This window comes from Lygodium microphyllum, chromosome 25 (genome assembly GCF_053477565.2).
Source record: "Lygodium microphyllum isolate KBCC chromosome 25, Lygodium_microphyllum_v1.1.10, whole genome shotgun sequence".
Taxonomy (NCBI): domain Eukaryota; kingdom Viridiplantae; phylum Streptophyta; class Polypodiopsida; order Schizaeales; family Lygodiaceae; genus Lygodium; species Lygodium microphyllum.
The window spans coordinates 46,657,131-46,669,912 of NC_141159.1; the positions used below are offsets into that span (position 1 = coordinate 46,657,131).

The window sequence follows — 12,782 nt, forward strand, 5'->3', positions numbered from 1 at the left end:
GTCATTCACCGTGACAACACGAGTAGCATATAGCTAGCTAGGAACCCAATGTTCCATGCTAGGATAAAACACATCGAGGTGCAGTGCCTTGTGAGAGAGAAGGTTTTTGTAGGAGAGATTGACTTGGTATATATTAGCACACATGATTAGATAGTTGATATTTTCACAAAGGCATTAGGTGCAAAGAAGCTTCGAAAACTTAGAAGCTTACTCGGAGTTGTAGAGATACAGTTGAGCTTGAGGGGGAGCGTTGGCTAGGTGGGTCCTCATGTCTACACTTAACATGCATGTTGAATGGACGTGTGTAAGCTATGCTAGTAAGTAATGTGTGGGTGGGCACCTCCAACTTGGACTTTGAGAAAGTCGCGAAGCTATAGTTTCTTGAGAGAGTATCCCTCAAAAGGGGGGATACTTGGTGAACACATTGAAGTTCACTCTTGTTTGGTGTAAATGCATTATGGACTTCATCAGTGGATACCTTCTGTCCCCAAGTGCAATCTTTCTCTCTCGCTTCTAACCACAAGAAGTTTTTAACACTTTCATCACAGTTGTTATACATTGTTTTTCCCTTTAGTATTCAACATCATGAACTTTTGCAAGGGACGGATTGCATATCTAGCTAGGTGCGCCGGGGGGGGGGGGGCGCAGGGGATTGCTAGACCGAGGTCTAAAACTCCTTGTCATTGCATGCATGTCGGGGTTGGTAGTCCTTTTCCCCCAATCGCACCTAGCTAGGTATGCGATCCCTTGCTTGCAAAAGCTTACCATGTTATCATAACACGATATGGGTCATAGTAGGAATTTGTCTAAAACTTCTTGTGATCGTGGGCATGTGGTGGGAGAAGCTGCAGTTGAGACTCTTGTTATGGATTGTCGAAGTCCGCAAAGTCCCTTGGGTGAGTCCGAGGGTCGTGCATGGGACCACCAACTCTTATTAGGCTACCCCTTGTTCAAAGGTGTGCTGTTGAAAGCCAGAGGGGCGCTGGCCCCTTATCCAACCAATCATTGGAAATCATTCGAATGTGGAACACGTGAAGCCAGATATCTATTTCACATCACGAAGTCCGATAAGAACCCCCCGGGGCCCGGGCCCGCTCTTTCTCTATCAGGTGTGCGCTGATGTGGAAACGCGCTCTCTCTCTCTCTCTCTCTCCCTCCCTCCCTCTCTCGCTGTCTGTCTGTCTGTATGTGCCTATATATACGTATGTGAACCGATTGAGTAGCTACGTGAAGTGATAAACCCAGATTGGGGGAGGGGTGCCCGAGTGCACTACAACTGAGTTTAGACGTTGCATCCTTAATGGATAGAGAAATTTGAGGTAGCTGCAGTTGCACAGATTTTCTGAGACAGTTAAAAGAGGCGATTCTTGGCTGGTTATCCCATCAAATGATACATAATATCATCGTCTCAAAAACAATTAAACTAACGAATCTTGCCTCTTTTCCCTGGCAGGTTAACCATGGCCGAGCTTTGTCATACTCCTTGAATTGGCCAGCAGACTGGGTTTGTGTCATCAAAAGCTCCCAGGAGAGCTATCAGGTGCCCATCTTGTTTTCACATCGTGCACACAGTATTTACTGATGATGATGATGATTTCTGCACAGAATTCTCAATCATCTGAAGCAATCTACCTGCTGTCAGGTTTTTCTAGGATCCGTTACTGCGCTTTAAGTCTTGCTAGTTGAGTCCTTGGCTCACCATGAGTGTCTTGTTGAACTATATAGGCACCCTCTCAACCTACATTCCTCTTCATCATCATACCTAAAGGTGGAATTTTGAACATTCGGACCGTTTTACATTTCATGTTTCATATAAAGTTATGTATTTTCAGATTGTCTTTCTGCCCTAGACATTTGAGGAAGCTGCTTTGAAACGTACAGACTCTCAATAGGCTTATGTAAGTCACTGCTAGGTATGTGACTATTATGAGATCAATATTCAGTCATGGCACTCTTAGCCTTAGCCAATTGACAACCCAAGAAAGCAATGATTTCACCATCTTTCTTTCTCTTTTTGCAATGACCCCAGGTCCACAATTCACACACTTGCATGCGACTAATATGACCTACCCAGCAGGCAAGCCACTGTAACAGTAAGCTTGTAAAAGTGGCACACACATAGTGAACAGCGTCATCAGAAACCTAGGTGTTGCTGCTATGGTGCCGCGGGAGGAGGCTTTTTCGTAGTGAGTGAAATTTGAGCCCACAACTGCTTAATTAGTGATCACTACACTGCTTTCTTCTCATGGTAGAGGTATTAATCACAGCTCTTTGGGTGTGAACCATATGTGGGACTCAAGGGATGGACATCTTATGGGTGCTATTGCAGAGTTCTGATTGTTTTGTGGTTAGTTCTATCTCTACAGGCAGATATTTGGCCGTGCTAAAAAGGAGTGCTTGAGCATGGTGTGAAGGTAGTGACATTGCAGCTTTCACCTGCACCTCTTTTGTTTTGTTAACTTAGTGAATGTTAAGGCGGATAGCACAGGATCACTGATAGTGTGGCATGTAATATGAGATCAGCTGAAACGAAGATGTGAGTGGTGGTGAGATGTGTGTCATCCTCCACAGATACTAAAACCAGCAGTCCAGAAACATAGGTGACTTTGTTTACATGCAAGCCAAGAAAACAGGAGCTTGTGAAGCACAAGCAAGGAACCCTAAAACTTCTTTCTCTTGTAGTTTTGACTTATTGAAGTTGAGGCAAACAGAGAGCAATCACCAGTACCTCAGATGAGACTAGCAGAAGAAGACCTGATTCCCTAGCCAACCAGCAGCCAACAGCAGCAGGAGGCATCTTGTAAAGAGCAAGATCCCAACAAACTTTGAACAGCATAGCCAGAAATAAAGTTATCTCTACAAAAAATGCCATTGGGCTCAAAGGCACAGCCTCTGGTTAATAATGAATAGGTATGATATGCTGTAATCAGCCCTAATGCAGAAGGTAGTTTTGTGGATAGTCTTTCTGATTCATACAGGCTGCTGAGGCTGCTGAAGCAAGGCTATCAACAAGCATGGTGTGACGGTAGTCAGAGAACACCTTCAAAGCATGCTGAGAAAGTGGTCAGATACTTTACTTCTTTTATTGTTTTAATGCAGTGGAAGTTGAGGCAGACAGCATATACATCACTAGTAGCTTGCATGAGGTGGTTGAATCGAAGACCTGATTGATTCCCTACTCAAGAAGCAAATGACTTCAGGTCTTTGATGTGTAGTTATATGGAACTCTGTCCATTATTATTGGTGCTAATGCAGAGGTGTGATGGGCAGGTGGTTGGCACTGCTGATGCTTAAAAAACAAAAGCCTTTACATTGGATTTTCCTTAATTTACCAGTGAGGCCCCTATATAGTACTCTGCGCAAAGATATTTATTTCTAACCTTACCAGTTGAAGCAAAGTGCTGCTTGATACAGCTTCTAACTAACCTCACCTGTTTGATGTGTTCATTCTTCCTGGCAGCTTCAATTGTTCTGCTAGCCTGTATTCCTTTGCAAAGCATTCTGTTTTAAGGACCATTTTTAATTCCAAGAAGGTGTTCGTAGCAAGTGCCATTGAACAAGAAGCATTCACAGAAATCTACAAAAATTATCTATAAAATGTCTTCTTTTTGGATTTTTATGAGCAGTCTAAACAATGTGCATTCAATGTTTTGTTATTGCCTTTTTATCAACAGTTGTGTGAGAAAATTTCTTGACATTTCAAATGTTCTGTATTTTCTGGAGCAGATCTATGTCTGTCAGGTGATTTTAACTCATCTAGGGCAATATCTTCAGGGCCTGCAAAATACAAGCAAGAAGGACGTGAAAACAGCCTGTGAGGTTGTCAAATGAAGAAGCAGCACCTAAGCCTTCAGGCCCCATCAGGATATAAAGCAGGGCCTCCATGGATTTTTAGTGGCAGGTGAAGAGATTTCAGCATGGGCAAGTGAGAAAGTCTTTTATGCACTTGAGAAATAGGTTAATTTGGGAGGTCTCTCCATCTTTTAGGTTATAGTTTGTGTGTGCTTGTTGACTCATGTAAGCATGTGATATACAGTCAGATGAATGAAGTTCAATGTTGGGGGGGATGGGTTCGGACATAGCAAAGAAAGCAGTTAAGGCAGAGTTCTTAGATGCATACTTGCACCAGCTGGCTAGTATGTGTATATTTGGTAGATTTGAAGGCAGCTGTGCTTGATCCATCTTGATTTAACTTTACATGAGTTTATTAAAATGGCTTTCAGAGTGATGAGAGCATATGTGCAGACATAAAAAATTACTCTATGTGAATCACAATCAATAAGGCCAGACTAAGACCAACTGAAGTACAAATGTTATGCTGCAAAGCCTTCCCTTTGACTGCAACATCCTTTCTGCAAGATCCTCCTTTTCTCAGTTACTTCTTAAGAGGAGCCGCCAGTTGGAGAAGATGATGTCAGCTAGCATAGCTTTGGACTCTAGGAAAATATAATCTTATTTGCTCATATATCACATGTATTGCATTTACATCAGACCAAAGTGGATGACTCTGTATATTGATGTGCAATACATTCTCCTTTAACAACTACAGGACAGGATGGACACCTGCTTTTACTATTCCAATGTCTGCAAAAAATGTAACATGCCATCCTTAAAAATGAGTACAAATTTCCCTATCTGGGACTGAATCTACCAGTATAACCATTGAATATGGCTGTTTGCATTAGTGAGACCAAAAGACTTTCTGAAAGGCCGTCTTTGGGACATTTGTCTTGAATATGAAAACTTGGTTGTTAATATGCCCCAAATGTAACTTGGTGGTAAACATACTTCAGATTTTTCTTGCTGAAGTACTTGGGGTTATGTAGAGCCTTTCCAGAATGTACTTAGACCTATGGAAACTTTCTTGATTGTGACCTCGTTGAGAGTTGAAACTACTAACATCAATGGGTTATAAACATAGTTGAGTTGCCTATGTAGAAGTGATCACTGTTTATGCCACTGTAGAAAGGACTAAAGGTTGTGGGAGCAAGGGAAAGCTACAAGAGCGATCAGGACATGGCATAATCCTGCACTTTGTGCTTCTTCTTAGCTCTAACATAAAACCCTTATGAGTTCCTAATTGAACATTTTTATCATAAGAGCTTTACATATGCCTAAGTGTCTGTCACCCTTTCAAACTATTACCCAATCAAAGGCACACCAAAAAAGTCTACTTAAGTCCCAGTCTGTGGCAAGATGAAAGAGCAACCTATACCAGTTCCCCTCTTCAAGGCTGTCAGGTTTTTCAAGGTGTTCCTTTATTCTTCTGTTTGCTTCCTCAAGGTGAAAAAAAACTTTTTATTTGATGATTGTTAATGTGCTTGCCTGTATTATAATTGCAACGAGGTTTGATAAAAACTTTGGTCGTTTGTTTTTTTTTCTGAAACTGGGTTGAAGTATCACTAACAACATGCTTGTAATACTGCAGGGCTATCTACCAGCTGCATTTGGTGAAAGCTGATATTGCCAGAAAGTTTATTCCATCAGATCTCAAAATTGTTCAGGCTTTTGGGTTAGTATTGTGCATTTACTTTGTTTGGTCAAGCAAAGGAACCATCTGGTCAACAACTCATTGCAGATGTTTATGTGAGATAGGTATACTTTGGGTGGCTTATATCTTGCTCAATATGATGAAAGTCCAGCGGGCGCTTTTGATGAGGTTCACTCAAGCCTCTACTTCAGAGTTTTGTTATTACCGTCATGCCTTGAAAATTTGGGGCAATGCATGGTCACTATATGCTAACAATTTGATCTTAGGCATTGTCTACTTTTGGGTTGCAGCTTGTGGTAATCGCAGGCACGGTTTGGAATCCCCCTACATCTTGCGCGTAAGCGTTTTAGAGCATGAAATTGTTAGTAAGCATTCTGTTCTGCTTTACATAGCTGAAGTCTTATTTATGATATAGGTGGGCTGCACGAGTTCTTGTTAATAGTGAGGAGGCTTGTGATCATGGAAAAAAGGTTAGTCTGCTCACAATGTTTGTAAACTTTGTCACAATAGAAGACTCTTTTCATCAGTATGAAAACCTCAAAATTTGCCTTATCTTAAAGTATACAAGGCTTTTAATTCCATTCCCCTAACCATTGATCTTACGATCGTGATTGTCATTGCCTGATCATGCTTGAAGTAGCAAATAAGAACTAAAACACTTATCTATTGTTTTTCCATGCATTCCCTCTCAAAGAGATGTCTTACTTAGAGGCTTTGATCACCATATTTTGAATATTTCCACCACTTGCATCATATGAGATGTGAATTTTTGGTCCTACATGAGGGCGAGCTTTCTATTTGATACATGCACAGAGGTAATTATGCAGAGTTTGAACTCCATTTGGGATAACAAGGCTTGTAACATTACCCTTGTCTTAAGGTGTCTAGGCATTTTGTAGGGAAAAAGGAAAGCACTGTAAATCAGTAGAAAGCATATGTATCGTCTTCCTTATCAAGGGAGACATGGCCTCTAGCTGTGATTTCTCTGTTGGTCTTCCATTAGTCAGTACTGCTGGCCATCTCTTTATTGGGCTCTGCAAAGCAGGTCAAATATTCTCTTCCTATCCTTTCCTAGGATTGTTTCAACCATATCTTCAAAAGTTTCTTGAGGCTACACATAATACTTGTACTGATTGTTTGCCATATGTTTTCTCTCATTTGTAAGAGTTGCATTTTAGTTTGCATCTAGGCAAGTTGGTTCTTGTGAAATTATAGAGAAGAGGACTACATGTGAATTTTTTCATATTGGATATTTGCATGGCCATGATTAAATATCCTAGAGAGGCGAATATTGATCCAGCATCTACTATTTTTCCCTTAACGCAACCTAGATATGTGTTTGGCTCCATTTTGCTATTGTTTGGCCAAAACAATTGAGTTATGCTAGTAATGGATGCATCTCATGGGTTTTTGGCAGTAGTTTTGGATTCTTTTTGAGTCTTATGTTTTAGTTATGCTGGCCGCAAATTTTCAGCAAGTGTTTTGGCACTAGCATGGTTAAGCAATAGTGGCCCAACTAGTAGTGGAGAAGTTTGTTGAAGGAGAGTCAATTGAAGCGTTCATTACTCGGATTAAGAATTTGTGTGACCAAATGGCTGGTGCTTATTGAAAAACCACTTCTTCAGCTTACACACTTGATTTAAGGGTTTTGCACTGACAGTCCCAAAAAGGGTTGTTGTCCACATTTTGGCCACTTTTTCAGTGGGTGCCCACATAGTGGTGTGTCACCCTAGACAGCTTATGCCTATAAATAGGCAATCCTTTCATTTATTCTTTACACTCCTACCACCACTTTTCGGTCCTTTTTCACCCCCTCTTTCTCCGTCATCAGACACCCTTCCCTTCTCTCATCGGCCCCTTCCACTGCCCTCATACCCCTTCAAGAAGACATTACGGTTCATGGCTCCTGGCTGCCTTCACCCTTTCTCTTTTGTTTCAAGCACCCTGTTCTAGCACCAGGCCTTGTGTTTGGAGCATCTTCCACCTAGCATCAGCATCATTTGCTTGGCATCAACACCCTTCTCCTTCAGGCTCCACCTTCACCTCCGTTTTTTAGTGTGGAGATCTTCTTCTTGCGTGGTGTTATCATCTCCAGCTTGGCATCGATATCCTAGCCTCTGGCGGACAGTCTACATCACCAAGCGTCAATGATTTAATCGCTTGTTCATCATAGGGGCTACTGGGACTTGCGTTTTTGCAGCCTAGCTTCTCCTCCATCACCTGGCATGACTCATCTATCACAAGGGCTGTTGGGACTTGCGTTTTTGCAGCATGGTTGCTCCTCCATCACCTAGGATTACTCCTCTATCAGAGGGGCTACTGGGACCTGCGTTTTTGCAGCCTGGCTTCTCCTCCATCACCTAGCGTCACTTGTCTATCACAAAGGCTGCTGGGACTCACGTTTTTGCAGCCCAGCTCATCCTCCATCATTTGGCATCATCATTATCTACCTAGCGTCAGTATGTGGGCTGCTCTCCCTGTGTTTGATAGCTCTAACACTTTGGGATTTGTGTTTTGCTACCCAAGTCACTCCTCGGCATCACAGGATTGCAGTTCGCTCCCTCGACAGTTTGTGATCATCTTCCACATCTTCAATGGCATTGAAGAATTGCAGTTTGCTCCCTCGATGATTGCTCTTCACCTTATAGTGATTACTTTGATAGCCCACTGCTCGAAGGACTGCGTTTCCCTCCCTTGACTATGCAGATTTCCCACAGGTGTTGCCGCTTGATTGAGATAGGACAGTGCAGTTATCTTCTAAGCTTCGGCTCCCTTGTATCAACTTTTCTTCTCATAGCATGATTTAGTGCATCATCACCATGTTCTTCTTATGTTTCTGAGTTTCTCTTCTCTCTCAGTGTTTGCCATATACACTCTGTGTTACTCCCCACAAACCCTATTGTCTCGCTGCATTGTTGCTTATTTTGTCATGGTATCAGAGCAAACTTGTTTATTTTAACATGGTATCAGAGTGCAGGAGCTCAGAGAGCTAAAGATCCTGCTCATCAAAAGACACAGATAGGTTGCGGGTTCGACATCATCTATAGATTTCCTCCTTCATTTTTGTTGCATTACTAGGAGACAGATTTTGCACTGACAACCTCAAAAAGGTCGGTATCCACATTTTGCCCACTTTTTCAGTGGGCACCTACACAGTGGTGTGCCACCCTAGACAGTTTATGCCTATAAATAGGTAGTCACTTCATTCATTCTTTACACTCCTACCACCACTCCAATCATTCTTCTCCCCTCTTCCTCCGTCATCAGACACCCTTCCCTTCTCTCACTAGCCCCTTCCACCGCCCTCACACCCCTTCAGGAGGACATTGTGGTTTGTGGCTTTTGGCTGCCTTCACCCTTCCTCTTTTGCTTCAAGCGCCCTATTCTAGCATGAGGCCTTGCATTTAGAGCATCTTTCATATGGTGTCAGTATCATCTGCTTGGCGTCACCACCCTTTTCCTTTAGGTTTCACCTTCACTCGCGTTTTTCAATGTGGAGATCTTCTCCTTGCCTGGCGTCATCATCTCCAGCTTGGCGTTAGCATCCTAGCCTCTGGCAATAGTCTGCATCACTGAGCGTCAATGATTTCATCACTTGTCCATCATAGGGGCTACTGGGATCTGTGTTTTACAGCCTAGCTTCTCCTCCATCACCTGGAGTCACTCGTCTATCACAGGGACTATTGGGACTTGCGGTTTTGCAGTGTGCTTCCTCTCCATTACCTGGCATCACTCGTCTATCAAAGGGGCTACTGGGACCTTCTTTTTTGTAGCTGGCTTCTCCTTGATCACTTGGCGTCAATTGTCTATCATAGAGGCAGCTGGGACTTGCGTTTTTGTAGCCCGGCTCATCCTCCATCATTTGGCGTTATCATTATCCACGTGGCGTCAGCATCTGGGATGCTCTCCCTGTGTTTGACACCTTTGACACTCTAGGATTTACGTTTTACTGCCCAAGCCACTCCTCAGCATCAGAGGACTGTGGTTCGCTCCCTCGACAGCTGGAGATCATCTTCCACATCTCTGACGGCATCAAAGGACTGTAGTTTACTCCCTCGACAATTGTCCTTCACCTTTTAGTGATTACTTCGATAGCCCATTGCTCGAAGGACTATGTTTCACTCCCTTCACTGTGCAAATTCCCCAAAGGTGCTGCCACCTGATTCAATGAGGACAGTGTAGTTATCTTCAGAGCTTCGTCTCTGTTGTATCAACTTGTCTTACTGCATCATCACTATGTTCTTCTTGTGTTTTTGAGTTTCTCTTCTCTCTTAGTGTTTGCCGTAGACACTCTGTGTTACACCCCACAAACCCTATTCTCTCTTTGCAATCATCCCTTTTTGGGCCTAAGAGGGGGTATTGAGAAACCACTTCTTCAGTTTACACACTTCATTTAGGGTTTTGCACTGACAGCCCCAAAAAGGGTTGGTGTCCACATTTTGGCCACTTTTTCAGTGGGCGTCCACACAGTGGTGCGCCACCCTAGACAGCTTATGCCTATAAAATAGGTAGTCACTTCATTCATTCTTTATTCTTTACACTCCTACTACCAGTCTTCAGTCATTCTTCACCCCTCTTCCTCCATGATCAGACACCCTTCGCTTCTCTCACTAGCCCCTTCCACTGCCCTCATACCCCTTCAGGAGGACATTGCGGTTCATGGCTCTTGGTTGCCTTCACCCTTCCTCTTTTGCTTCAGGTGCCCTATTCTAGCATGAGGCCTTGCATTTGGAGCATCTTTCACCTGGTGTTAGCATCATCTACTTGGTGTCAACACCCTTCTCCTTCAAGCTCCACCTTCATCTGCGTTCTTTAGTATGAAGATCTTCTTGCCTGGCGTCATCATCTCTAGCTTGGTATCAGCATCCTAGCCTCTGGCGACAGTCTACATCACAGAGCATCAATGATTTCATTACTTGTCCATTATAGGGGTTGTTGGGATTTGCATTTTTGCAGCCTAGCTTCTCTTGCATCCCCTGGCGTCACTCATCTATTATAGGGGCTGCTGGGACTTGCGTTTTTGTAGTATGGTTGCTCCTCCATCACCTGCCATCACTCGTCTATCAGAGGGGCTACTAGGACCTTGATCATTATCCACCTGGCATCAATATCTAGGCTGCTCTCCTTGTGTTTGATAGCTCTGATATTCTAAGATTTGCGTTTTGCTGCCTAGGTCACTCCCTGACATTAGAGGACTGTGGTTCACTCCCTTGACAACTGGTGATCATCTTCCACATCTCCAACGGCATCAGAGGACTGCAGTTTGCTCCCTCAACAATCGTCCTTTACCTTCTAGTGATTACTTCGATAGTCCACTGCTCGGAGGACCATGTTTCGCTCCCTTCACTATGCAGATTCCCCAAAGGTGCTATCTTTTGATCCAAAGAGGACAATGCAATTATCTTTAGAGCTTTGGCTCCGTTGTATCAACTTTTCTTCTCATAGCATGATTCACTGCATCATCACTGTGTTCTTCTTGTGTTTCTGAGTTTCTCTTCTCTCTCAATGTTTGCCGTACACACTCTGTGTTACTCCACACAAATCCTACCGTCTCTCTGCACTGTCGCTTATTTTGATATGGTATCAGAGCATACTTGTTATTTTTAACATGGTATCAAAGCATACCTGTTATTTCTGGCAGTGCTGGTATACAAAAGACTAGTAAGGAGCTAGCTCAAAGGTATTTACAGATTTTTCTACCAAGTTTGATGGATTGGTAATTTCCCTAAACACCGGAGAGGTTTTAAACACTACTAATGGAGGAGTTGTACCTTAAAGACCAAGAAGGTAGCGGTAGTGGAGATGTTGCATTCTTTGCCAATGCAAAAGAAAAAGGTGGTTCCTCTACCAATGGTGAGAAAAAGAAGAATGATGTTATGAAAAAGTTTCAAGGAGAGTACTTTTACTGCGAAAAGAAAGGACATGCAATTGCAGATTGTTGTGTCAAAAAGATAGATGAAAAGAATGGCACCCTAAAAACTAAAGGGAAGGAGACAACCAATACAACTAAAGCAGAGTTAGAGTTATTCTTAGCGACCATATTGGAAGTATGTTCCTTGGTGCAAGAATTATCATGAGGTATTGGATAGTGGCGCCTCTTGTCACATGACCAACAAGAAAGGTCTATACAACTCTATGTAGCCTTTGTAAGAATCCATCATTGTGACAATTAGAAATGATGCAAAATGCCCTATTGAGAGCACTGGTTGTTACTACAATGGTGAACTCAAAAAACTTTCAAATGTGTTGTATGTTCCAAAGATTAAGAGAAATTTGTTATCAGTTGCTTCCATAACTAATCTTAGTCATGAAGTAAGGTTCACCAAGATAGGTGCAAAAATTCTTGATAGTGCTAGCAAAGTTGTTGGCAAAGGAGAAAGAAGAAACAATCTATATGAGCTATGTACTTTTACAACCATCATTGGTATGGACATAAGTAAACTTTGGCATGAAAGATTTGGTCACATTAGATTTACAGTGTTAAAGGAGATGCGTAAGCAAGATATGGTTGCTCACTTAACTGTAGTAAATTGAAATGAAACTTGTGCTGGTGTGGGCATAAGTAATCTTTGGCATGAAAGATTTGGTCACATTGGATTTATAATGTTAAAGGAGATGCATAAGCAAGGTATGGTTGCTTACCTACCTAGAGGAACCATGTGAAGCTTATATGATGGATGAGCAATAGAGAAATGTATTTTCACGAGAAAGCAAGAACAGAGCAAAGGCTCATCTAGAGTTGGTGCATGCTGACTTGTGTGGTAAAATGCCTACACAAGACTGGGGGGGATCTTCTTGTTTTACATTGATCGTCAACGACTGTAGTAGGAAGTTGTGGGTGTATTTCCTTTGTGATAAGGCTCAAGCTTTTGGTAAGTTTAAAGAATGGCTAAAACTTGTTGACAATGAAATAGGACAAAGTGTTAAGAAGTTTAGAACAAATGGAGGTGGTGAGTTCAACTTAAAGATGTTTGAAAACTTTTCTAAGAGCAAAGGGATTAAACATCAATTGACGACACCTCATACACGTTAGCAAGATGTTGTCATGGAACACTAAAATCACACCATTGTGGAAATGGCAAGGTGCATGCTTAAGGGTAAGGGATTGCCTAACTAGTTTTGGGTTGAAACTATTAATATTGCAGTTTGCATTCTTAATTGAAGTTACACAAAGGCTCTCAAGGGAAAAATTCCTCACAAGGCCTATATTGGTAAGAAACCACTTGTTTCACACTTTAGAAATTTTGGATATAAATGTTATACACATGTTTATAGTCTCCCTGCTCCAGGT

General features: G+C 42.3%; 1 protein-coding gene across 22 annotated transcripts in view; it reads left to right on the forward strand.

Moving 5' to 3' along the window:
- Positions 1 to 977: 977 nt before the first annotated feature.
- LOC148014173 (protein NEOXANTHIN-DEFICIENT 1) overlaps positions 978 to 12,782 on the forward strand; it is a 70,526-nt gene continuing 58,721 nt past the window's right edge. For 2 of the 22 annotated variants that reach the window (XM_087667221.1, XM_087667242.1), the window contains exons 1-7: positions 1,116 to 1,319; positions 1,454 to 3,334; positions 3,775 to 3,901; positions 5,429 to 5,512; positions 5,596 to 5,659; positions 5,758 to 5,828; positions 5,907 to 5,961. In XM_087667221.1, coding sequence (XP_087523347.1) covers positions 3,828 to 3,901; positions 5,429 to 5,512; positions 5,596 to 5,659; positions 5,758 to 5,828; positions 5,907 to 5,961 — 348 coding nt within the window. In that variant the 5' untranslated portion in view covers positions 1,116 to 1,319; positions 1,454 to 3,334; positions 3,775 to 3,827. The other 20 variants (XM_087667234.1, XM_087667231.1, XM_087667226.1 and 17 more) reach the window with 20 other exon arrangements.